We start from the raw sequence: 25,063 nt of genomic DNA, 5'->3' as shown, positions 1-25,063 counted from the left end.
TGATCCTCCTCTCCCCACTTCACAGGCAGAGGAAAGTGGAGGGCTTGGCTGGCTCAAGATCACACAGCCAGGCAGTCTGCAGCCTCTGGAGTTTATGTGACTGCCCCCACCACCACCACTTCCCCGGGGGACAGCAGGTGTTATAACCTGGGGTGGTTTTATCCAGAGAAGCCCCTCCCACCCCAACAAATTCCAGAGCTCCAAAATGCCTCAGAAACCAATACCTGCTTTGTGTAGCCCCGGACTCTGTCCTCAGTGGCCTTGGTGGCCCAGCACTTGGGTTTTCAGAGCAGCATGTCCACATGGTCTGAACTTGTGCATGGGAGGGCCCAAATTAAAGGAACTTCTTAGCCCTGACATCAGTATTAGTTCCAGGGAAACGATTCAAAGTTCATAGGAGTCAGCGGGGATGAACTTGACTGAGGTTAGACTTGAGGTGAGGCCCCAGGGTCGGGGAGAAGATTAGTAGCTGCTATCCTTCCCATCCTGGAGAAAATTCCAGGACTTGGGGGCAGTCCTGGATGTAAAAAGGCCTGAAGGCCCTCGGCAGTAGTAATGGAAGCGGTAATGGAAGGACAACCCTCTCTTCCTACCTGGCCTTGAGTTTCTTACTCCTAAGAAGACCCTGGCTCCCTGGAAAGTTAGAGACACACACCACCAAAGTGGCGGCTTTGGAACTCAGACACTACCTCACTGCCACCCTGACTGTGCCCCCTCCCCAGAGATAGGGTTTGAAGAAAAAGAACAGTAGTCAAGACAAAGGACTCAGTCGCTTCTTGTAAGTAATGATCAGACCCCTGTCCTCATTTGCAGTAGTCAATCAAAAGTAGGTGGCTTCCCCAAGGTCACACCCCTGGGGAAAAAGTAGGAGGAATGGGCTGAGGTTAGATAGGACCAGGATACAAACACTAGATGAAGTGACATGGCTCCACAGGCACTGTCCTAAGAAACCCATCCAAGGGATAGGACTGCATAGATGTGGGCTGGGAGCCCAACTGTGATTGTGTAGAAAATGCTCAGAGGTAGCAGTTACCTTCTCTAGAGCCTGAGGGCTGGCTGATCAAATTCGATTTGACCTTGGGGCAAACTGCTTATCCCCCTACAGGACTAAAAATGCCTTTGAGTGCTCAGTGCAGGCCTGGCTCAAAGTCCACATTCAGCAAGGCCAGTGGCAGAATCCGCACTTAGGGCTTAGGTTCCTTCTCAAACTTCTTCTCATTTTACCTTATGATGTCCCCAATTCAGTTGGTCAGGAACTGGCAGTTTCCCTTCTCAGTCAATGGGATCATGCAATAGCTCTGCAAAATCTTTGAAGTCCATAGGCAAGCTGCCACACAGCAGTGACTTACTCGATTCAACCACTCAGACTTTATAAAAACTCCCAGAATAAAAAAATAAATGAAGGTATAAAGAAAAAATCGGCAATGTGGAAAAAGTACTGAGGCTAAGTACATGGGAATTCATTACATTTACACTCTTTTGGTATTATATTTGAAATTTTCCTTGAAAGTGTTTTGAAATGTCAGGAGTTTCCCCAAAATTAACTCCTGAAAAACTATATAAATTCCCATAGTGAAGCCTTAAAAAATACGTTTCCCTAATTCCTACAAGTTTCAAATGAAATTTGGGGGGGTTTCAGAGAGAGAGACAAGGCCAGGAGAAACTTGAAAGGCATGCTTTGATACTCAGAAATGTCTCCTGGAAGCAAAGAAATGAGTAGCTGGATCTGACCTGTGGTTAAAAAGACTAAATCAGTCCAATCCTCTCGATGTGGGAGAAGTTTCCAAGAGTCACAGGGAAAATAGTGCTCGGGACTATACTATGCACTACCACCCCTGAGAGCACACAGACAGACTCACCAGAATTTTCTTCTTTATAAACACAAGTACATAATGTTTATTTGAAATTCCAATTTATTACAAGTTTACCCCTCAATGGGGCCCTTCCTCCTTAAAGACAATTTTAAAAAAACAACAAACAATTCAGGTGTCACTGAAGTGGGAACACAGGAGTCTCACTGTTAACAAGAATAGACTGGCTCTAGGGTAAGAGGCAGGAGAAAGTATTGGCGGCTGGGTTTATGAAATTGTAATGTCAGTGCTAACTCCAAGCCTGTGGGAGAAGGGCGTAAACCTATCCACCAGCCACTAGAGCAAATCCCCAAAGTCCTTGAATGAGGACAGGGAGGAAATGGACCACACCTTGAAGTTTAATATTAAGAGGCTTTATTCTCAAATTCTATGAGTTGCAATCCCTTTGGTGGAATCCTTTTTTCCTTAATTTAAACAGGTACAGAAGAACCTAGGTGCTCAAAATTCCAAATTCAAAGTTGATAGAAAAGAAAATGAAACCCTGTTCTTCATTTATCAAAATCTGCCAATAAAAGGGAAAGAAGACTACAAAGTTTTGTCTAAATATAACTACTAGCACTAGAGTCATTGTGGGAAGGGGCTATCTGAGCTTTTCCTACTGTCCCTCCTCCCACCTCCCACTGACACTGACCACTGAAAGATTCAGGTTCTCAGGGAACAGAGTCTGAGGCCAGGAAAGGCATGGGAGGAGGCGGATGGAGGCGGAGGAAGAGAAGGGTGAAACAGCCACCAGGGCAGGCAGGAGAACACTCCTTCCACTACCAGGGCCCACCGCTTGCTTTGATGAGCCTCCAACCCGACTTCTCTGAAGGTGAGAGGATAGGCTGAGGGAGGAGACAGGGCAATGGAAAGCAAACACATTATCATATAAATTGTACTGTACATGTGCCAAAGCAAGATGACAGAAATATTTTACAAGATGTTCTTTATACAATATCACTGCTGAAACAAGCAACTTTTAATAATTAGAAAAGTCAATTTTTAAAAAATTAAACATTTCAATTCTTCCTGCTTTTCTTCTGCTCCCCTAAGAGCCTGTCTGGTATGTGGGTGGGCTGGGCTCCAACACCCCACTGGCCAGATCCATCAAAGTAAAGGTTATATGCATGATTACAAGCAGGACTCCAGTCTTTAAGTGAAGTGCCTTAGTTTTTTGTTTTTGTTTTTTTTTAATTTTGTCTGTTTTTTTGAGGGGGTGAAGTGGGGTAAGAATGGTAAGAGAATTGTCACAAAGAGGGGAAGAATATTCAGGAATGGCTCCAAGACATGTCCCTTTACTCTGCCAAGATCAACTCAAAAGAGTACAAATGTTTCATGATGCTGGTGAATACAGAATTCTGTATGGCACTCACTGATACCGTCACCTGAGAGGGAGAGGGAGGAAGAGACAGAGTACGAGCTTAAAGAAACATGACTGTATATAAATATAGATTTTAAAAAATCAACACCACCTCCCCGACTGGCCCGATTACACTTGATTCTTCTATGTAATATAGTAATCCCTACCCTGGAGACCGGAGGGCTTGGTACTATTGTGGTGGCCAAAATGGGAAAGGACCTTAGGAAAGAAGAAAGGAAAAGGAACTGGGTTCATAAGAAAAGCCATACCCTTGGGCTCTTCCTGGAAAATTTCATAAAGGGAGGTGGAGGCCATCTACCACCCATGTTTCTAGGCAGAGACCACCAACCTTTACCTAGGCTCTCCAAAGAACTCTGCTTGATCAAGGCCCTATGGAGAGTCTTAGAAAAACAACGCAGGCTTGGGATGACAAGCATTTCTGGATTCCCTGTGATCTCCTCCCTTCCACGTTCTTCTCTGTCTTCTTCTCTTGCCTCTCCCACCCTTCCCTTGCTCTCCCCTCGACTCCCCCAACCTCAGCTCCCTCTCCCTTACCAGGGCCCCGCCTATTTCTTCTGTCTTCGTCCCCTGGACTGTCCAATGGGCTCTGGCTCACTGTCCCCTTCATCTTCAGCAACCCGATCAGGAAACTTCTTGCGTTTCCTACGGATATATGGGTGGCCAGGAAGGTGTTTATGCAACAGAGCCACCAGACATTGTTCTGTCTTCACCATGCAGTTTAGCACATGGCTGCCTCGGCAGTTGTAAAGCTCAGCGTTGATAAACACTTGCTTCATGTCGGTAAGAAACTCCTGCACAGAGCGGTAGCTCCCACAGGAACATTTGTTCTGCATTGTCTGGAAGTCCATGGGGTGGGTGATCACATCATAGTAGTCCTCAGCCTCATCTCTGGTCACAGGCTCCCTGTGGAGAAGAACCAAATGGAGATATGAGCACGCCTTGAATACAACTGACAGAAACTTTGTTATCAAACCACCAGCCACACAATGCGCACCCCTGCTGAGATCAGCCAGCTGGCAGGCATAAAGCTATGTTCACCTTGTCCTAAGAGCTATCTCTACAGGTTTGGAATGCTAATCCCCGGGCTCTGAGACATGTCCTAGGGGTTCAGCTGAGCACTTCCTCAACCAGCTGCAAGGCTGGTCCTACTCCTCTGTGCTTGAGAACACAAAGCTCACCTGAATGGCCAGCTGAAGCGGTACTTCACAATCTTGTTGAGGATCTCTTCACACTTCTGCAACTCCAGGCTTTGCCTCCGGGAGCTCCGCTTGGTATGAAGCACCTGGTGCCAAAGGAAAAAGACTGTTATTACAAGTCCAAGAAAAGACATTTTTTGGACAGGCCAAAAAATGTGTGCATCTGCTTAAAAGAGAGAAAAAGTTCGAACACTTTCTAGGAGCAGAGATGATCAAAATCATCTGACTTTCTAGACAGGGAACCCTCTCAGCTAGGGAACAGGCATCTTCCCATCAGCCTCCCTGCCTCCTTCCTGATGGATGGTAATCGAAGAAGCAGAGGGCAGGCAGCAGTTGCCATATTATAGTAGTCCTGCTAGAGGTCAGCTATAGAAGGCCACTGTCAACAGGACGCTAGCCTGTTGAGAGCAGATGGACCTGGGATTATGGTTAACTCCATGGATGGTTATAAACAAGCAACTGCAGAAAGCCAGATGGGTTATGGGGACCAACAGCAGCCAATGTTGTGGGGGTAGGGAGTCTCAGAAAAGAAAAGCAAAAGGTACAATTCCCTTCTTGGGCTCTCCTGGCTAAGGAGAAAAGGGGTGGGGCCTCTCTTCAGGTAGCCATAACAGACTGTAACTCACAGGGGTAGGAGCTACAGACTTAAGTGAATTACAGCTGGGCAAGTGGGAGAATCTCTTAATTCCCTTTGAGCTCCCTAATGACTTGCTCTAAACCTCCAACCCACCCCGAACCCTAATTTGATCTGTCAAAACAAGCACGTTTTCAAGAGCCTCTTTTTATTCTTTAAAGCCTAAGTGAAATCTAAAGCAAAACCACTAAAATCACATTAGTTGAGGAGCAGAAGGGAGAGAAATGTCCCTCCCATAACAACTGTCAGCAAAAGACCCAAGAGTGAGGCTCCAACATTGCTGACATTCCCACAATGGAGACCCAGCCCCTATGAGCCACTGGAGACACATGGATACTATTTTAAAATCCTTAACAAGTCACAGGCTGCCTGTTAACTAGAGGAGACAATGTTTGCAGGCTACAGCAGGGGAATGCCGGGCATAGCTGTTCCTGGAGGGCCTGCTGCCTCTGTCTGCCTACAGGCCCACCCATCAGCCTCCCTCCAAAGTTAGGGAGGAGGGAGGAGAGGGGAAGGCTCCCACCTGTTGCCAGATGAATTCCTAATGCTGGAGTGGAGGGTAAGAAACAGAAACATCAGAGGCAGGATGATAAGTAATTCTTACCAGCTCATCAACCTCAGCATCATCCATAGGTGGTGCCTTCGGCCGAGACCTCCTGGTTGAATGTGGCTTCTTACCTGGTCGTCGGCCTGGCCTTGCCACAGGGGGGATGACACCCTGCTTGCCCCGGACAGTCTTTCGAGGTCTCACTAAAATAAAAAATATGGACTGATAGGAGAACAAATGAGGATAAAGGAAGCATGTTTATAGAATGGGAAGATAATCTGGACAAGCAAAGCAATGGCTTCCTTGAGTTACAGGGTACTCTGCTATTTATCTTTTACCCTACCTAACAAGGCACTTTAAAGGTAGCAGTAATAGATTAAGAATGGATACCTTTCATCAACTGCCAAAGACCTTTTAAGAGTCTCTTCAGAAGGTCAGTGCCTTCAGTACTTCTATCCTCTGGCCCTACCCTGTTCAAGTTACTCCAGGGAATGAAGCCTTTGAAGGAGTCGATTGTAAACTGACTGAGGAGAGGCCTTTTCCTACAGCTCAAGCTCAACCTGAGATGGTATAATGTATTTACATGTGAGAGGAATTTGATTGTAGAAGAGATCCTGCTTCCTAATTCCCAATTATCCTAAACTCACCATCGCAATCTTTTCAGAGAAAAGCTGATATTTATGTGAAATACTTATGCGAAGTCTTCACTGAATTCAATTTAAGGCTAGCCCAGGTCCTGCTTCCTTGCATTTCTGAAAACCATAGACAGTCGGTCGCTTCCATAAGAAACCACCCAGCGTCCCCAAGAAGAGAATAAAGAACACGAAAGCACCCAAGACTACTTGGGAGAAATTGAGGTGTCTCAAGTTTATAATAGGTGCTCAATGTTAGACGAACCAACATTTTCTTAGGAAGCAGTGCTCCATAAAGATTAACTCAAGGTTTCCCCACAAAACAAAATTTCCCTGGAAAGTTGGGAGGTGACATTTGGACAGAGACAGAGGTATACAGAGGCGATAATACAACAAATTAATAAACAATGTTCGATATTCTATTTCTGGACCATGATAACCCTCCATTGGCTATTTTAGGGTCTCTAGCTCAAGAACGGCCTAGGAAAAGAGTAAGAAGCTGATATCAAGGATGAAATTTGGGATGCTAGGGATAGCCACCAACACACTGACTTGAGTTGTACTAGGGAACGACATCGTTGGTGGCCTAAAAGGCAGAGCAGACAAAAAGCTTTGAGGTACCAAATACTTCCTACATTCTTTGGCAAACAAAGCCCCCGAACCTGGAAAGGAAACAATTCTTTGGAAAGAGCAACAACGCAGAAGTGGAAAGCAACGATTAGTTTGAAAAGAAATAAATCAGCACACTACTATATTCAGAATCTGTTCCCAGATAAACGTGCCTCTGAATCTCATCTCCCGGCCAGTAGATGCCAGCAGACGCCAGCCTCTATGTCATGCAGGGTTAATGGACTGCTTATCTCCTCACCCCGGATACCTGGAAAATCATGCCTCGTGAACAAACAAAAGGAGCCCAACAGGAAAGGGAGAAACTGAGGTGTCTCAAATTAAAAGCCTGTGGGACTGGGGAGACAGGAGCAGGTGTGCAAATCCGAAGGCCTCAGGTTTTGGCAGCACCACTGCAATAAGAGACTGGTCATGCCAAACATTCTCTATTCTCTCTCCCCTTTTACCAAGTCTGAGTGCTCAGAGTGCTATGATCTTGGGAACTGAACCATCTCTTCAAAAGCTCATCAAAATCTTGACCCATGGTCTCTTTTCTACTAATGTACAAAGGGTCTATTTTGGAAAGAGGAGAGCTGTTGAAAGGGGTAGACTGCAGAACTTTAGGCTTAACCGTGACAATAAGACTCTCAGACTCATTAAATATAAACATGAAAATAATAGTCAACGAGGTGAGAGTAAATGAAAAGGCTTTTTTTCTCCCCATATTGGCACCTAGTGCCAAACAAATCTGAACCTTTCTAAAGCTTTTACACCTAAACCATGGAAAACCAGTATTCCTTTTTCAAACCAGCAAAGCTACAGCCCTGCACACTGTAAGGAAGAGAAAATCACTGTAACCAGAGAAAAAAATAACTTCTCTGAAAGCAGCACTACACCAGAGGCCAAAAGAACTATTAGATGGCAATGGGCCTAGATCTTTTTTATCCTTTGTCCCCAGACACTGAAGGGTTCAGAACTAGCAGACTTGTTATAAAACATACTTGGGACCTTGAATTCCACTAACTATTGGACCAAGTGGATCTGCCATAAATTGATATTCTTGAGACCAAACTATCCAACCTCCTACTAGGAAGGCAGTTAAATGGCACGCATTTTGAAAACCATTTAAAACCATGGCAGTGGAGTCACAAGAACAGCCACAGGAAAATGACACGATGGCAACGGTGAATATGTATTGCCAGTCAACCCAGTCTTTCCAAGTAAGCTAAAAAGACTGTGTGGTTAACTAAGAAGGTAAACTGAATACTTACATCGCAAACCAGCCACCTCATAATCTTCTTCCTCTTCTTCTTCTTCCTCTTCTTCCTCTTCATTGCTCTCATCATCTTCGCTGTCCTCAGAGGCAGACTCTTCAGTATAATTCCTGTGAGGTGAAAAGGATGTAGGGAACATGGTTCTAGGTCAAAGTGTTCCTATGGGGATAATAAAGTCCCATAGATATTCTAGCAACTTTTTCTTCTTCTCAAACTAGACAGATTTTATTGTGAAGGAAGGGAGCCTGAATCTAGGCCATGACACAGGAAACAGAATAAAAAACTAAGCTTCGACAGTATACCTTCTCCACCAGGCCCCAAGTGCTTTGATTAAGATACCAATGGCAACAGAACTCAAGACCAAAATGCAACTCCACCCCCTCTGCGCACAAAACAATACAAAATTCTTATTCCTTTTATCTCACAAAAACAGCCAGATAATGTAACATTTCAGATATTAAAATGTGTCCCCAACTCTGGGGTGGACTGAAAGAATAAAAGCCCAGACAGGTGTTACTCCACCTTGATGGCCCCCTTCCAGGAGCTAAAACAGCTTGCAGATGACCATAACATCAAAGCAATGGTAATCCCAGCTCAGAACAGCTGGTCCAAAGCCCCACCATTTCAGAGTAGCATGCCTCATCTCTCTAAGTGTAGCTGGAATGGAGTGAGAAATAACCGAGTAATACTGTTAGGTGGGGTCAGGATCAAACAATTCTGCCCTTTCAAAGAGAAACCAAGCCAGGGTGCCTATAAGCTGCCCTTTTACAACCTTAAATTTCAATGTGAAAAACAACAGTATTAACTTGGCAAATATTAGGTACCTCCTCATTACAAGGCCTTGTGTTTGGCCTTACTGGAATTAGGGCGAAGAACAAAGCACCACCTCTACTCTCAGGGCACTAACAATCTCATGAGAAGATGGTCGTGTATAAAACTAATCATAAAGGCAAGATGCAACAAAACATTGTTTTAGAGATCGAAAATTCAGTGGGAACACAGAGGAGGAACAATTAATTCTAAGGATGTAAGGACATTTCAAAAGAGCAGTGAAATTTTCGGTAGGTCGTGGCCAGTTTACCCAGGTGAGAGTTCTGAGAAGAGGGAATACTCCCATTTGGGAGGAAAACACAAGAAGCAAGGATATACAATGAACAGTCTGTAATAGGCACACAAATATGGGAACAAAGGCTCATAAAAACATATGTCAGTATTGTATAACAAGAGTCTCAAAAGTTAAGCTAGGGAGTTTGGACTTTATTGATGAAGCAATGGAAAAACTGAAATTTTTGAACAAGAAAGTAACTTAAGCAGATCCTTCTTTGCTTTATGTAAACCATTCTGGTACCACCACAAAAGCTGGAAGGATAAAAGGGAGAAAGATATTAGGTAAAGAGTTGAGAAGCCAATGAAGAAGCCCAGGTGAGAGATGTAAGAGGACTGAATGACAACAAGGATCTTGGAAAATGGACAGCAGGAGATTTATTCATTAGACATCTGGACACTGACTTGATAACATCTGCCAAATGCATATGACTATAGAAGAGGGAGAGAAAGATGTCTAAGTTGACACCAAAGTTCTAATCATGATTAAGGAAGGGAAATAATAGGAATGGATAAGAAAGGTAATTTTTAGCAGGATTTTTAGCAGTGGGTGGTTGTAGAAGTAATCACAAATTAAAAAACAGAGTGAAAGCAAAGCAGAGGAAAACAGTTATTTTAGAAGGCATGGTCAAGAAGATAGAGAACATGGCTGTTAGGAAAAAGTAGAAATGTCAACATTAAGCTAAAATTAAACCAGAGCCCTTTGAGCTCCTATTGTAATATCTTAATGAGCAGGCTCTATACCCAAAGATGAACTTAAAGGTCCTTAGAATCATTCCATTTGAATAACTGAAGCTAATTTTAACACCTACTTATTCATTTTTAAAAGAAGAAATTCTCACCTGCCACGGGAGTTACGCCTGGCAGTAGCAGGCTGGCAAGCTGGGCACTGCCACTCACCATCTGGTACTTCATAGAGGGCTGGCCTCAGACAAAACAGGTGGAAGGCTTTATTACACTCGTCACACAAGATCAGTTTGTCATCCTCACCTGCAAGGAGATAAAATTGTATAGCGTTGTCAGGAGCATAGCAACAGTCAAGGAGTTAAGAAAGAGCCATTCACCTTCAACACCAATGAAGAACAAACGTTATAGTATAGTGCTACTCCATTTTTTAAAAAATGCAGTCATTTTCTGAAAAGAAATATAGCACAAATTAGATCGTGTGTAATTTAGGGCTTAGGTCTTCTGACTCATATCCCAAAATCTATCCAGGCCTAGGACAGGGCAGTTAATATTTACTAAGTAGCAGCAGAAACCAAATGATGGCAGGAAATATTGCTGCTCCTTTGGCACTAAGAAATGAATCCACCATGAAATATTATATTTTCTGCCGTTCCTCCTCCTGGACCTCCTAAACACTTCCCAACTCATATCTAATATGGTTTTCTTAAAACACTTGGTTTCTCTACATTTGAAAATACACTGAACCAATTTAATATGGTCATTTGCTCTCTCCAACTGTCATTAGAAGTCAGTTTTTAAAGCAACTGAATGATTTTATACAGAGCTTTTCATTCTTGGAAATTAATTTCTAACCTAATTCACAAGATAACTTCAGCCACTGGAGAGTCAATCACTGAGGAAGGCTTTTAGCCATGAAATTCCTTTTACACATTTTGAGTTCTGAAAGCTATCAGCATTAAATAGTCCCAAATGCCTTGCTTTGGAGGACTCAGGGCTGGAAAGCCCAAACCTGAGTATTCTTCACAATGTACAAGTACTGCCCTCTGTTGGTAGCACCCTCTTACTTCACAAATAACTAAAATTCATAGATGATAAAAGGAATTAAAATGTCTAGGTTAACTATTTTTGCTACCTGTAGAAAATTTAAAGATTAGAGAGATCAACTGCTCTTATTTTTATATTCAAAATTGAGTAACAAAGGGCCTGGTTTGATTTGCCGGCATGTGATTTCAAAGACTAGCACTTTATAGCTCGGAAAATAAAATCTGTCCCACATTTAAATTCTGTGTACACAGAATTTTTTAGGGAAGAAAAGACCTGGAGAATGGAAGTCCTAGTCCCCAATATACTCAGATAAGCAACTTTAATCTAAATATACCTTTTTTTCGACAAACTTTGCATCTAGCATTTTCTGCTGACATATCCCACTTGATACAGGCATCAAGCATCCCAAGTAGAACATGCATTCTGGAAAAAGTCTGAGCTTCACGGATTGCTGTCTTCCATTTTTCCAGAGCAGATGCAACCTAAACAGAGACCAAATCAGGCCAGCATTACTACAATGACCTCAAAGACATGAATTTTTCACATAATACTGACAAGAGTACATTGAAAGAGGACTAGGAACAGGTAAAGATACAAGAGCATTCTGAGTACATTTACCTCCTAGAGCTCCTCCAGTCTAACTCATTTATAGAAGAAATCACTGCTCTGAAGGGTTAAAAAAAACTTGCCAAAGGTCACACAAAGAATTAAGGAGGGTTGGGGGAAGTAAATGACTAGAGACAGGTCTCTTCTAGTGAAAACACCTTAAGGATTCAGTGTCATTTAAAAGCAAGAACACTTGTTTAAATGCTAGTATGCGACAATGTCACATAGCTAATAGAACTATGGTTAACAAGAATCAGTTTCTACACTAACATGACATACTCCCAGATTACAGGGCCTAGAAATAATAAATAATATCTATAAAGTATTCTACAGCCCTAAAAAAGTATTAAGTACTGATATAAAATATCCATCTTGACTTGAGGTGAAAAATGTAAAGTCCCAGGGGTTAGCCTGACTTCATTCTGAGTAGTTACTCTCAGTATAACCTGCACTACCACTTTCAATAATCAGAAAATGCAATTAATTCAGAATCAGCCAAGCAAAACATAGTGAGGGTGGCAGAAAATATAATCAAGAATTTTGACAATAAACACAACCTTCTTGCCTATAAAATATACATTCTAAGGAGAAAGAGAAATACCATTTTAAGATAACACATTTAATTTTATTACTGTTTTATTAGTCAAAAGGTAGTGTTTTTGATGTTTCAAAGCACTTCCTGCCTAAATGATTAGGTGAGCATCCTTGTAAACAAATGCTAATGTGGGGGATACAATTCTCAGTCAGAAACCACAAGAGAGATGGACAAAGTAAAACGTAAAACTCAGGCAACTCACCAAAAGCAGAGAGGCTAGGTTATCTTAGTATCATCAACCTTGTGGAAGTCATATTGCTTAACCTCAGTCATGACTGAGGTTAGCAACCCTTGCTGCTTTTACCATTCGGCAGACACCACCAGTGCTGGATTTCACTCCCTTGCCCCAAGCAAAGAGATCTATAATAAGTAAAACAGTCTTCCTCCTACATGAAAGGCCAGTTAACCTGGAAGGCCATAGGCTTTAAAATCAAGCAGCAAGTGACAAAGATACTTGAGCTACTTCTGAAGCTGTGGTGTGAAGGTTGAGGAAGAAAAACTAATGCTGTCCTTTCTCTTTTCAACAAAAATAGAGAATCAGAGAGAGTCTTGCAGGTATAAATTTATGAATAACAAGAATAATATAAACACACCAAAAAACTCTATTTAAGAGGGTGCTTAAGGTGTAGTGGAAACTGACTCGTTCCTTAATTCAACCTGCAAATACAGATATTTCAACATCTGCCTTTGAAATACAGAATAATTTCCTTCCTTCCCTGTCCAGAGCTCCTCAGTAAAACGTGAGGTTCATTATGACAGCTGCCTCACTGGTCTTCTTCCCCTAATGTAACAGAGCTACCATATGGTACCAAGACTCTCTTAATGTAATAACGACCGAAGTCTCTTCAATGAAATATAAATTTTAAGATTTTAGGTTCAGTTCTTAAAAACAGTACAACTGAAAAAAGGCAGGGAGTGACTAAAATGGGCTTTGCTGTCATCTAGTGGACAGTCAGATGTACATAAGTATTCAAGAATACGTCCTATCAGCTTAAAGTACTGTTTTTTACTTCCTGAAGTTATTTCCTATAAATTATAAATCTGGATTCTCAATAGCTCACCTGGCCTTATTAACTGGAAGAGATCTTGGAAATAAACTTATTTAATTTCATTTTTAAAACATTTACTGAGATAAAATTTGCATATTAAAGTGTACAGGTCAATAGTTTTTCATATATTTACAGAGTTGTGCAACTATCAAGATAATCTTAACTTCAGAACATTTTCATCTCCCCAAAAAGAAACCTGTACCCATGAGCAGTCATTCCCCATTCCCTACCTTAACCCACCACTCCCCCAGCCCTAGGCAACTACTAATCTACTTTCAATCTATAGATTTGTCTATTCTGGACATTTTATATAACATGTAGGCTTTTGTGACTGCTTCTTTTACTGAGCATAATGTTTTCTAGGTTCACCCACATCACAACATGCAACAATAGTTCATTTCACTTTAATTACTGAATAATATCCATTATTTGGATATATCACATTTTGTTTATCCATTAATCATGATGGACACTTGGCATGTTTCCATTTTTGGCTATGAATGTTTGTGCACATTTGTGTAATGTTTGCTTATTATTTTTCGTGGAAAGAAAGCTTGTCCAATGTTTCATAGCAATTTAGGGCCAATTTATCCCCATCCCCATCCTGTTATACCCACTGAGTTATATACATCTAGACCAGCTGATACTGAGGGTAAAAACATTAGGCACATAACTTGATAGAACATCCTGGTCTTCTCCCATTGCACAAAATTCCAAACAGGCCAACACATTAAAAAAAAAACAAAAAACAAAAAACCTACCATATTCAAGACAGCGTTTTTAAAAACAGGTCAACAATAGCAAGATAAAGTTCTGACATTTTACACTGGTGGCACCCAGAAAATACTCTCTGTCATGCTGTGCTACTAGGAGGCTAGATACAATATTCTGGTGAAAAATCCAAATTCTCTAGTATGTTTAAATAAAGGTGGTCTCAAGTTAGAAGTGGGTATAACAGAATCAAGAGGAAGCCAGTTTATATGCAAATCACCGTTAATCCCTTTGCTTAACAGTAAAAAGGAAGCATCATATCTTGGCAAAAATATGAGGCTTCGGACTATATTCTTCCACAAAAGAATGTATAAAATTGAAAAACAGATAATCAGATTGTCAGGACAAATTCATCTAGAACATAACAGAACCCAGGATTTTGCCGAATTATCCAATGTCTTTCCCATTTTACACAATAAAATAAGCAGTAAATATTTGAAATCATCAACTATTACAAAAAGAGATTTCAGAGAGAATCTACTTTTATGCACAAGGAAACAAATGCCCAGTTTAGAGATAAATATTAGCTCATGCAAGAAGGTAGTGCCGGATGAAAAAACCCTGGCCTCATGTGAAGTGGAAACCTTCTAAGCAAAGGACAGTGGAAAATTTCTTAGCTGTGGCAAAGCTGACCTTCGGTGGAGAACTAAAGAGCATAATGTCATTTTAATGAAGAACACTGCTAAACTACTCAAAAGGCAACCTAATTGATTTTCCAAGAAACTCTCCCATGTTTTCCATTTGTGTAGTGTGTGTCTGGGCCTCAAGGTTAAACCTGCAAAAAGTGCTCGTATTTTCTTCCCCAATCAAACTAAGAATAAAGTTTTATATGACAAGCTAAGAAGAGGTTGCTTCACTATGGGGTTAAATACTAAAACAAACAAACAAACAAACAAACAATCAATCAGAATTCTACATCTATTAGTTCTCAATAAGAAAGCTTTACAGGTAAGGAAATGGCAAAGAAAGGTCCCATCAAGAAAGACTCTTCTGTATAAAACTGAGTTAAAAATAAAACCCACGTCGTACTCATTGAGGCCAGAAATTATGCCTAATGAGAAGAGATTTAGCAAGGAAACTTAAGCAACTAATGTCTTAGATTTCATCTAGAAAATTACCTGGATGCCATATAATCATTAAAAAGAATGCGTTAAAGTAAGAACCAAATCCTAGTACACTAATGACATGTGTGAAGTCTCTGAGGTTACATTATGAATTAATAGTTAAACCTTTATCTGAGTCTAAGTTCTCCGCTTACCTCTTCCCCAAAACAATCTTCTTTGTATCATATATCGCCCTTGGCTTCAGGAAGAAGAAACAGGGGAACATGACAACAATGTTTCAAATAACTGAGGAGCTTTGGGGAGTAGACTTAGTCGGTGTAAACTGGGAGGGCAGCTGTCAATAACAAGAAGGCCAAGTTCAGCTCCATCTATCAAAGCCTATGCCCCCAGCCATGAACTGATTAACTCCAATTTATTCTTCAAAACCTAGCTGATATGTTCTCACCTCTGGGAAGTTTTCTAATCTGCCCTAGGTATCCCTCCCTCACAGGTGAGCCAAGTACTGCTCTTTCATCATCAGTACCTGTCACACTACTATAATCATCTCTCACACTCAAACTGAGTTCCTTGAGGACAGACTTTCGGCTTCTACTCATCACTATAATCTCCAGACTTATCACAGTGACTGGCACAGGCAAATCTTTACAAGTTGTTTGTCAAAGAAGAAAAGAGGGAGAAAAGGAGAGAGAAATCAAAAATAGGGGAAAGTATTCCCTTGGCTAATAGTTGGGACCTCTCAGCATATTGTTTTCAAATTCTTAAGTAATCTTAAGCAGAAATCTAATACAAAACAAACAACAACAAAAAAACAGAGCTGCTAATAAAGAAAAATCAGAGACAACATCAACATAATATTCATCAGTAAGGAATTTAAGATGTTAAAAAAACAAACACACAATCAGGTAGATCTACATGGACTCACAGGGAGAGGGGACAGATGCTCAGGATATGCTGATGAGTAGAAAAACCGTAGAACTTTATGCAGAGGATTCCATTCTGTAAAGATCCAACAAACTCATCTTTGTATGTATATAAAAAATAAATCAAACTATTAGAGAGTGATATTCTTAGGGAGTAAAGTTAGAATGGAAGTTGTTTCATATTTTACTTACCTCTCTCATTTGGTTTACTTACAATGAGTATGCTACTTTTAAAATTAAAAAACTAAAAAACTGAATATCCACATACAAAAAAATGAAGTTGGACTCATACCTTTTACTACCTACAAAAATTAACTCAAAATAGATCAAAGATCTAAATGTTCAAGCTAAAACTATAAATCTCTTTGAAGAAAACAGAGGGGAAAAGCTTCATGACATTGAATTTGGCACTAATTTCTTGACCATGACACCAAAAGCAAAGGCAACAAAAGAAAGAGATTAGGAGAACTTCATCGAAATTTAAAACTCTTGGGCATCAGAAGACAGTCTATAACAGAATGAAAAGGCAGCTCAGGGAATGGAAAAATGTATTTGCAAATCATATATCTGATAAAGGATTACTACTCAGATAACATAAAGAACCATACAACTCAACAACAAAAACCCAAACAACCCAATTAAAAAATAGCCAAAAGAACTAGAACAGAAATTTACCCAAAGATAGAAAATAGCCAAGAAGCACAAGAAAAGATGCTCTACATCACTATTCATTTGGGAAATGCAAATCAAATCCATGAGATACCACTTTGCACCCTAGGCTACTGTCAAAAGAAATAGAACATAACAAATGTTGGCAAGGATGTGGAAAAATTGGAATCCTCATGCATTGCTGGTAGGAATGTAAAACAGTGCAATCACTATGGAAGACATTATGGCAGTTCCTCGAGAAACAGAGAGAAAGCTAATCTATGCTAGGATTGACTGTTTATCAATATTTTGATAACCTGTAAATTCTGTGATGTCTTTTGTCTTGCATCTCTTTGTCTACTTTTACACCAGTAACTTATAAGGAATCTTTGTAGTCTGCATTTGAATGACTTCAATATACTTCAGTTCCACTTTTTTATTTGACCCAAAGAAGCATTAAATAGGTCTTGAACACTGCCAGTGTGTTTTAGAAGCCTGAAGTTAGTAAGATGAAACCCAACATCAAGAATTAAAAGCAAGTAACTCATGTGGAAGGAATGTAAGAAAGAAAACACTGGGTGGTTTGGCTAGAGCGTAATTAGTACAGGGTACATTAACTAGATTCTCTGGCTTTTAAAAATTTGAATTGCAACAATTTTTTTTTGATGTGCTACTTCAATTTTTAGTAGCAAATAAATGTGTGTATAGGGATCTTATTAAAATTTGAGGCGTAAAAAAAGTAATTAAACAGAATTCCTATTTAATCCAGTAATTCTGGGTACATACCTGAAAGAACTGAAAGTAGGGACTGGAACAGATATTTGTACATCATGTTCACAGCAGCATCATTCACAATAGCCAAATAGTGAAAGTGACCCAAGTGTCCATCCACAGACAAATAAAAAAAAATGTGGTATAGACACACAATAGAACATTACTCAGTCTTAAGAAGGAAATTTTGGCACATGCTACAACATAGATGAACTTTGAAGACATTAAGACAACTTAAGACAGTCATAAAAAGACAAATATTCTATGATTCCACTTATATGATGTGCCTAGAATAGTGAAATATACAGACACAGTAAAAAAAAGGTGGTTGCCCGGGGTTGGGGTTGGGGACGAGACGGGTATAATCTAGTGTTTATAATGAACATAGTTTCAGTTTGGGAAGATGAAAGTTCTCGAGATGGATGGTGGTGACAGTTGCAGAACAATGTGAATGTCCCTAATGACAGAGACCTGTGATTATTTATTCTTTAAAAAGAATAAAATGTTAAATTGTTATGTATATATTTTTAAAAAATTTAAGAACTACCATACCTTTTAAAAAAGGAATCAGCTCTGGTAAAGTGGAAGGGGAACACTCTGACCTATTCTATTACCCAGCCCTAGAGTCAGGGCTATGCTCCACAGACCAGTCTGCAACCACAAAGTTTAGTGAAAGTGACAAAAATGGAACACTGGCTCAGGGAACAGTGCTTACAGTAGCATAGGGTCAGACTATTTAAAAACAAATCACATTCTTCTAAACAGTTATAAAACTACATCTTCATTAACTAGATACCTTTGCTTCCTCTGCCATTTTTTTCTCTTCATCCACCTCTTCAGTCTTTGCTGAATCTTCGCTTTGGAGTTTTCTTCTCTTTTGCTTGGGAGCCATGAAGCCTTGCAGAAATTTCTTTATGACACTGGCTTGAAGAGCAATTACACACTCACCAAAATCCTTTAGTTTCTCTAATGAGATCACCTACAGGAATTGGTTTAAAAACCAGATTGAGAGAAAGGCCAAGAGAAAAATGAAAGGAGACTATCCTTGACTAAATTCAAGTCAATCTAGACCACAACGGGTCACATAACATTAATTTATCTGGATTCTTCAGTTCAATGGATGGCTTATGCATTTAAAAGTAGCTGATTACTTCCATCTCCTCAACGAAGGGATCCACAAGATGCTGAAACTTGCCCTACTTAAGGAAGTTAGGCAACTCATCCATTCACTCAGTAACTGAGTATCTATTATGTGCAAGCTATAGTCACAAGGCAGAGAAAAACTGAGAAAGAAAATAAAAATTTTCTGACCTTTTGGCTTATAAACTATAAGCCAAGTAATATGCTTTACACACTTCACCTCATCTAAGCCTCACATTATTTTATGAATGAGGAAACGGAAGCTAAATCACTTTGATCCAAATCATGCTCTTAAATGCCAAACACTACCTTCTCAGTCACATAAGACTTGCCAATTAAAAGATACCATTTTATGACCACAAAGAGACACAAAGAATGATGATAACCCAATGTTAGCAAGGTATGGGCCTGGGTTTGGCACAAAGTAGGCAATTATTTGCTAAATAAAAAAGTAAATATAGTATCTGAAAACGGCAGTGCTTTGGGTTGAATAATTCTTCAAAAAATCATGTAAAAAACATAAAGATGTTTAAATTCTTTTCCCCAGGAAATGTACCAAAAATTCATAACCCGACTAATTTAAAGGAAACAAGATGCATATATAATTCGCTAATTCTAATAGCAAAGAAATATAAACTCTGACAGTAAAAGATTTAAAATCGTATCAACTCCATGGGTTATTATGAACCGTAAAATGATACAGACTGAAATAAATAAAAAGTGTTTATAAATTAGAAAAAATGGGGGAAAAGATGTAACTGCTCATAAAAATCGCACAACTACAATACACATGCTATAATGCATGAATAATTTTAAAAGACTCATAAATATTATGTGAAGTTGAAATGAACTTTATTCTTTAAAATCAGTAAAAAACACTTTGCAATAATAATTGATGGATAGTATTCTCCAATCTTCGTTCTAGCTTTGACACCTAAACCTATCTAAAGTGGAACACTGGAGCTCTTATGGGTCCTACTGAGCAGTAAACATCAGGACTATAAACAGGCCTTGAAATGGACTCATCGAACTGCATGAGTGTTGCCCAACATAAGCATAACTGTACTGAGCTCACCAGGTGTTAAGAATGGACAAAAACAGGATACACAAACATGTGTCATACTTTAAAACACAGGCACCACATAGGAATAGACATATTAAATAATGTTATGGGACTATGGCTCCAATACTGGTTTTCATTCAACTTAATAGAAAACCTCTTTTTAAACAAAGATTCTGAGCCAACTATTAGATTTTTCTGGATACCAGAAGATGACAAAGGAAAGGAGAAATATCTTAAGTATATAGAGAAGTTTTAGTTCTACACACGTCTTTCAAGACAGACCCAAACATATGATTTCCAGGATCATTTGGGGAAGTCAAAAACAGTATCAAGGAACAATTCCAAATTGGGTTTTCATGAGCAACAGATTTCTTTGTATGTTCTTACCCGAGCTTCAAATTCTGATGTTTCTTCCACATAACCAAGACCCCCCTTTTGTAATCTTGTTGCAACTTCAATGAGATCACTACGAAGAAAGTTTAAGAGCTCCTGGTTGCCATCACAAGATTTTAGACCCAAATTTGGCTTCCGGGCCAGATGAATAGAATGAATAATGTCCTGATACCTAGAAAAGTTGAGGCAAGGGGGAGGGGTAATAAATAAACTTTTGAAGATGGTCTACAAATTTCAATTACCTGAATGACATGTTTCATTTCTACATGACATATTTAGATCTTTTTAATCTCTCTGGTGTTTTTTAATATCTCATGTTTCTTGCACACATTTTCAAATTTCTCTTATTCTTGATTCATTTTAAAAACACATTTTACTCTATATTTGATAAATTCCAGTATATGAAGTGGTTTGTTATTCTTAGCTCTCATCCATGGTACCTGGAGTTTGTATATTTTTTAACATTTTGACCATGAGTACTGGGAATTTTATCTGTGGGAATTCTTTTGAGGCCTGGTTTGAAGCTGTGCTCCTCCAGAGAGAATGTGCATTTGCTTATGTCAGCTGCCAAAAACTGCTACCATCCCAAGACAACTTTAAATCATCTGCCTGAAATTCTTCACAACATAGTAGATACATGATTCAACTGAAAAGCTAAACAAGGACCTTCAAGTTCACTCTTACACTAAAGATTAACCCTCTGAAGTCCCAGGAAAAGACTCCAATAAGACTCTCCACCCTGAGTGGGCTGGGCCATAAGCTTTACTGTTGGCTTCCTACACCAAAATTAAAACTAAAGCTCAAAGGTTATCTGACTACTAAGTTCCCTATTCTTTCTAAATAATAAGTGTTTTTAATATTATTTTCCTCTGAATGCAAATTCATTGTTTCATTGGTTTTCTTATAAAGAATTTTCCTTTCGTTGTTTTCTAGATACAACACAATTTCCTTTTTAATTTCTTTCTTTGATCTGCGTGTTACCTAGGAATATATTTAACTTATTACCAGTTAAGATCTTTTTAGCCATCTTTTTAAATAATTTATTTCTAATTTTATTGTAATCTGATCAGAGAATGTATCCTGAAGCGTTCTACTTTTTAAATCTGTTGATTTTGTTTCTGTGGCTAAGTATGGGATAAATTTCTATAAATGTCCAACGGGCCAAACAAAAAAAATTATTTCTTTAAGTTTCCAACTGGCCTAGTTATCTTTTTGTACTTTTTAAAGATTTTTTTTTAAATGAGCTGTAACTGACTGTACACCCTTTAATTTATATCCTTCATCACTTTATGTATTTTCTTAAAAGAGCATATGTATTTTTATGAATCTGAACCTCATATGGTGACACATTATCTTATCCCCTTGTCCTTTCCTGGGGGAAGCAACTCAAATAATCACCACCAAGAGAGTAGATAAATAAATTGGGGGCAGATTCACAAATATTAGCGTCATGGAATAATATAAAAAAAAATAATGGCGCTCAATTTAAAAAAATGGATGGCTCTTTAGTGCTGAGTAAAGAGTAGTAAGTCCCAAAGGGTAAATACTATTTGACAGTTTTTAAGTAGTTCAAAACCAAAACAAGGTAGGTTTTTTTTTAATGTTCAACAAAACCAAAGAAAAAAAGTATAAGTTTTGTTTTTAATCCTGACAATCTCAAACCTTTTAATGGAAGGATTTGATCTGTTCACATTTAATGAATGGAACAAGTCCTTTCAATCTAACACATGTGCCTAGCAAATAATTTTAACATTAGGAACATTGTAGAACTGAATTCCTTCGTGGTTCAGTTTACTGACATTTTCCCTTGTCTTTCTTAATTTGCCTAGTCACATCTGTATTAATACAGCATGATTCAGAATATAATTTTACATATTAAACAGTGGGCTAAAATCATTACCACTGATACACGCATTACCACTCCCAAAAGTCGAGCAAAGTTGCCAGAATACATACTGAACAGTATTTTCCTTCTCTCTTCAATCAAATCTAAATTTAACCATGAAAGTACAGTCAGAAATTAAAGGTGGCCTTAACCCAAAACTTTGTTCTGGCTTTGATAGAAATAATGGCTAGAACAGGAAGAACACTAGCAAATCTAGATGGCTGATGCTAATGTTGTAGAGAACAGTTTTTATTTTGGGGTTTTTTGTTTTTTGAGATGTAATTCATGTAACATTAAACTCATCATATTAAAGCATACATTTGCAGTGGTTTTTATGTTGTGTAACCATCAAAACTACCTAACTCCAAAATATTTTCATCATCCTGTAAAGAAACTCCATACATGTTAAGCAACCATTCCCAATTCTCCCCTTCCCCCATCCCTTGACAACCACTAATCTACTTTGTTTATGGATTTGCCTATTCTGGATGTCTCATATAAATGAAATCATACAATATGTGGTCTTTTATGTCTAGCTTCTCTGACTCAGCATTATATTTTCTAGTTTCAGCGACCATGTGTCAGTACTTCATTCCTTTTTATGGTTGAATTTATGGACATATGAACCACATTTTGTTTATCCATCCATCTGATGGATATTTAGGTTGTTTTCATTTTTTGGCTACTTAGAATACCAACAGAATACTTTTGAACTAATGTGGAACTGCATTTGCAAGATAGCCTAACTACAATGAGGCTTTCAGTGAGGTACATGGCATGCATTATTCAATGACTAATTCTGCTACCCTGTATATACATGGTTTAAAAGCACATTTTTCCAAATAAGCATGATGTGCCTTGGCAAATACCAAGCAAAAGGAATATAAAAGGCTTACAGACATTTTTTAAAATTTAATAGATTTTACAGACAGCAAAAAAAAAAAAAAAGCCCACCTAAGATAGTTAAAATATCTAATGCTGAAGAGAAGACAGATGTAAGGAGCAAGATGAAAAATCCTTACCTCTTCTCTAGTCTCTCCTTAAGCTGACTTTCTCTTATTCCCTGAGGGTGAAGACAGTTTAGTAACTCATCCAGTTCCTTCTGACTATCACACAAAAACCTGTAGGGGCAAAACAGACCTAAATACTTCTGGGTTGGGGGTGGAGGGGTGGGGTGGGGTGGGGGAATCAAACACTAAAAAGGATCAAGGGTAGTTGGTGGGAGTTGGGAGAACAGGATCCCAAACTTGCTCACAAGAATTTACTATTTCTCTAAGATCTAACATTTACTTTATCCTTGGACAGTGGAATCAATGTTTTTTAGTAAAATATAACGAGACAAATTTTATAAAGTTAACCCATTTCCCGTGTAGAAAAAAGTGCAGCTTACTGCCAGCGTTCATTTAATTTTATATAAACACGTTCTTTGAAGCTGAAGCAAATCTGACCGGTTTTCAATGTAAAAATAAAATATAAAAACTGTTCTTGAAGTTATTTCTAAACAGAACTTGTCTCTAATCCTAATGTAACAGAAATGTATATATAAATCAGATCCATCAAATCAATCTTCAACTAACAACTGCTTAAGAATGGTGTTAACATCACGCATAGGAATGCTACATTTTCTAGGATTTGACATTTTCAGCAATCGAGAATTACTATATTTTGTAAATGGAAATGCCACTACTAAAAACAGAATGCTACAAATAGAACAATGTCATTTGTTTCCAAAAACTACCAATATACCAGAGCAATGCTAAAATAATAAAAGCGAGATATTTCACGGCAAACTTTGGGGGTTAAAGTTAGGACTATAATCCGCAAATTATCTTGGGGTAAATGCTACAGCCACTAGTGCCACTGGTGAGTATTCTCGGGGCAATCAGGAAATGGGTTGACAGGTACACTTGTCCATACACCTTCAAAGTATAAACTTATATCCAACAACAAAAGATAAATGGTCATTATACCAAAGGTGATCATAGCTAAAGCAGTTAATTCAGTCACAAAGTAGAAAGGGCCTTTTAAAATCTAGCTCCCTGCCTAAAAGCAGAATTGACACAAAGGAAGATTAATGGCTATATACATAACTTTTATTCTTTAATTAATGAAAATGAAAACCCTAAATACTTCCATTACCAAACAGACTGAAAAGTATTTCCAATGCTGTATGAGCTATCATATAATATACAAGGTTAAATTACAAGGCAGAAAAAAAAACACAACAAAATTTCAAACCTTTGAACAAACAAATATTTCCTTATCAAAAAATCAAGTCTGCTTTTAAAGCAGTAAGTTTACATATCCGAGAAATCACAGTCATACAAAATGATTTTAAGAGATAAATCATTAACTCACTGGTATTATATTAAATACTTTCTCAACACTGAAAAGGAAAAAGAAAGAGCAACCAGATGAATGCTCACATTACCATAGGTTCTGTCCTTGTTTGGGTATGGTGGTCTCTACAGCACAGATTTCGGTTGCTTGTCCATGCTGTGTGTTCATGCCTACATTTTTGCCTAGGTTTGCTTTCTTACCTAAGAAAAATTTATAATTAGGTTGAATATAGTAAATATCCAATTCCTAGTTTCAAACCTAAGCAGTACATAGCACCAAATCCAACAATGAATATACTATAGACTTATCCCTGGAAGCTTCAAATGTCAGATATGATTAACTTTTTTATTAACTTTTTTATAAACCAGTTCCTCTATACTAATATATGGCAATAATATAGATAGACCTTAGGCTTTTACTTGAAGCCTTACCTAATATAATTGGTTTGCTCTCCTGCTCTCATTCTCTCTCCTGCAATACTAACATATAACCTTTTTTAGCCTTTTTGGTCAGGTCATTTTAAAGAGACTCTGCCACGTTGGAACTAGAAAACATGAAACAAAAACATACACCAGATGCTCTACAAGTGAAGGGATTTGGATGCCAAGAAACAGTCAGTCTCTCATTTTGTTGGAAGCTCTATGTCTGAAGACGTTGACTTCCATTTATTACTCTTCAACATAACTGGCCTCACCTGGGTATTTACAAAGCCTACCAGAACTAGATTTTCTAAGTATTACAATCTAACACTTAATATAATTCAACACGAAAACACCTTAAATTGAAGTTTAGGGCTGTATGTTAATTTCCTTATTTAACAATATTGTGAGTTTGAAATATGAATTATGAGTTCCTCTAAAATC

At 38.7% G+C, this 25,063-nt stretch overlaps 1 protein-coding gene across 1 annotated transcript in view; it reads right to left on the bottom strand.

Annotated features, from left to right (window-relative positions):
* Positions 1-1,895: 1,895 nt before the first annotated feature.
* BAZ1B (bromodomain adjacent to zinc finger domain 1B) overlaps positions 1,896-25,063 on the bottom strand; it is a 63,280-nt gene continuing 40,112 nt past the window's right edge. The window contains exons 9-18 of the mRNA XM_011371677.2: positions 24,292-24,400; positions 22,883-22,981; positions 19,970-20,147; positions 18,176-18,358; positions 11,290-11,437; positions 10,067-10,214; positions 8,118-8,230; positions 5,666-5,811; positions 4,410-4,513; positions 1,896-4,134 (exon numbers count right to left, since the gene is read on the bottom strand). Of these exons, the coding sequence (XP_011369979.2) occupies positions 3,777-4,134; positions 4,410-4,513; positions 5,666-5,811; positions 8,118-8,230; positions 10,067-10,214; positions 11,290-11,437; positions 18,176-18,358; positions 19,970-20,147; positions 22,883-22,981; positions 24,292-24,400 (1,586 nt within the window). The 3' untranslated portion in view covers positions 1,896-3,776. The remainder of the gene's footprint in view (positions 4,135-4,409; positions 4,514-5,665; positions 5,812-8,117; positions 8,231-10,066; positions 10,215-11,289; positions 11,438-18,175; positions 18,359-19,969; positions 20,148-22,882; positions 22,982-24,291; positions 24,401-25,063) is intronic.

Source organism: Pteropus vampyrus, unplaced genomic scaffold (assembly GCF_000151845.1).
Source record: "Pteropus vampyrus isolate Shadow unplaced genomic scaffold, Pvam_2.0 Scaffold193, whole genome shotgun sequence".
NCBI classification, from domain to species: Eukaryota; Metazoa; Chordata; class Mammalia; order Chiroptera; family Pteropodidae; genus Pteropus; species Pteropus vampyrus.
Note: the sequence above shows the minus strand (reverse complement) of the source record. Positions and strands in the feature narration are given on the sequence as shown.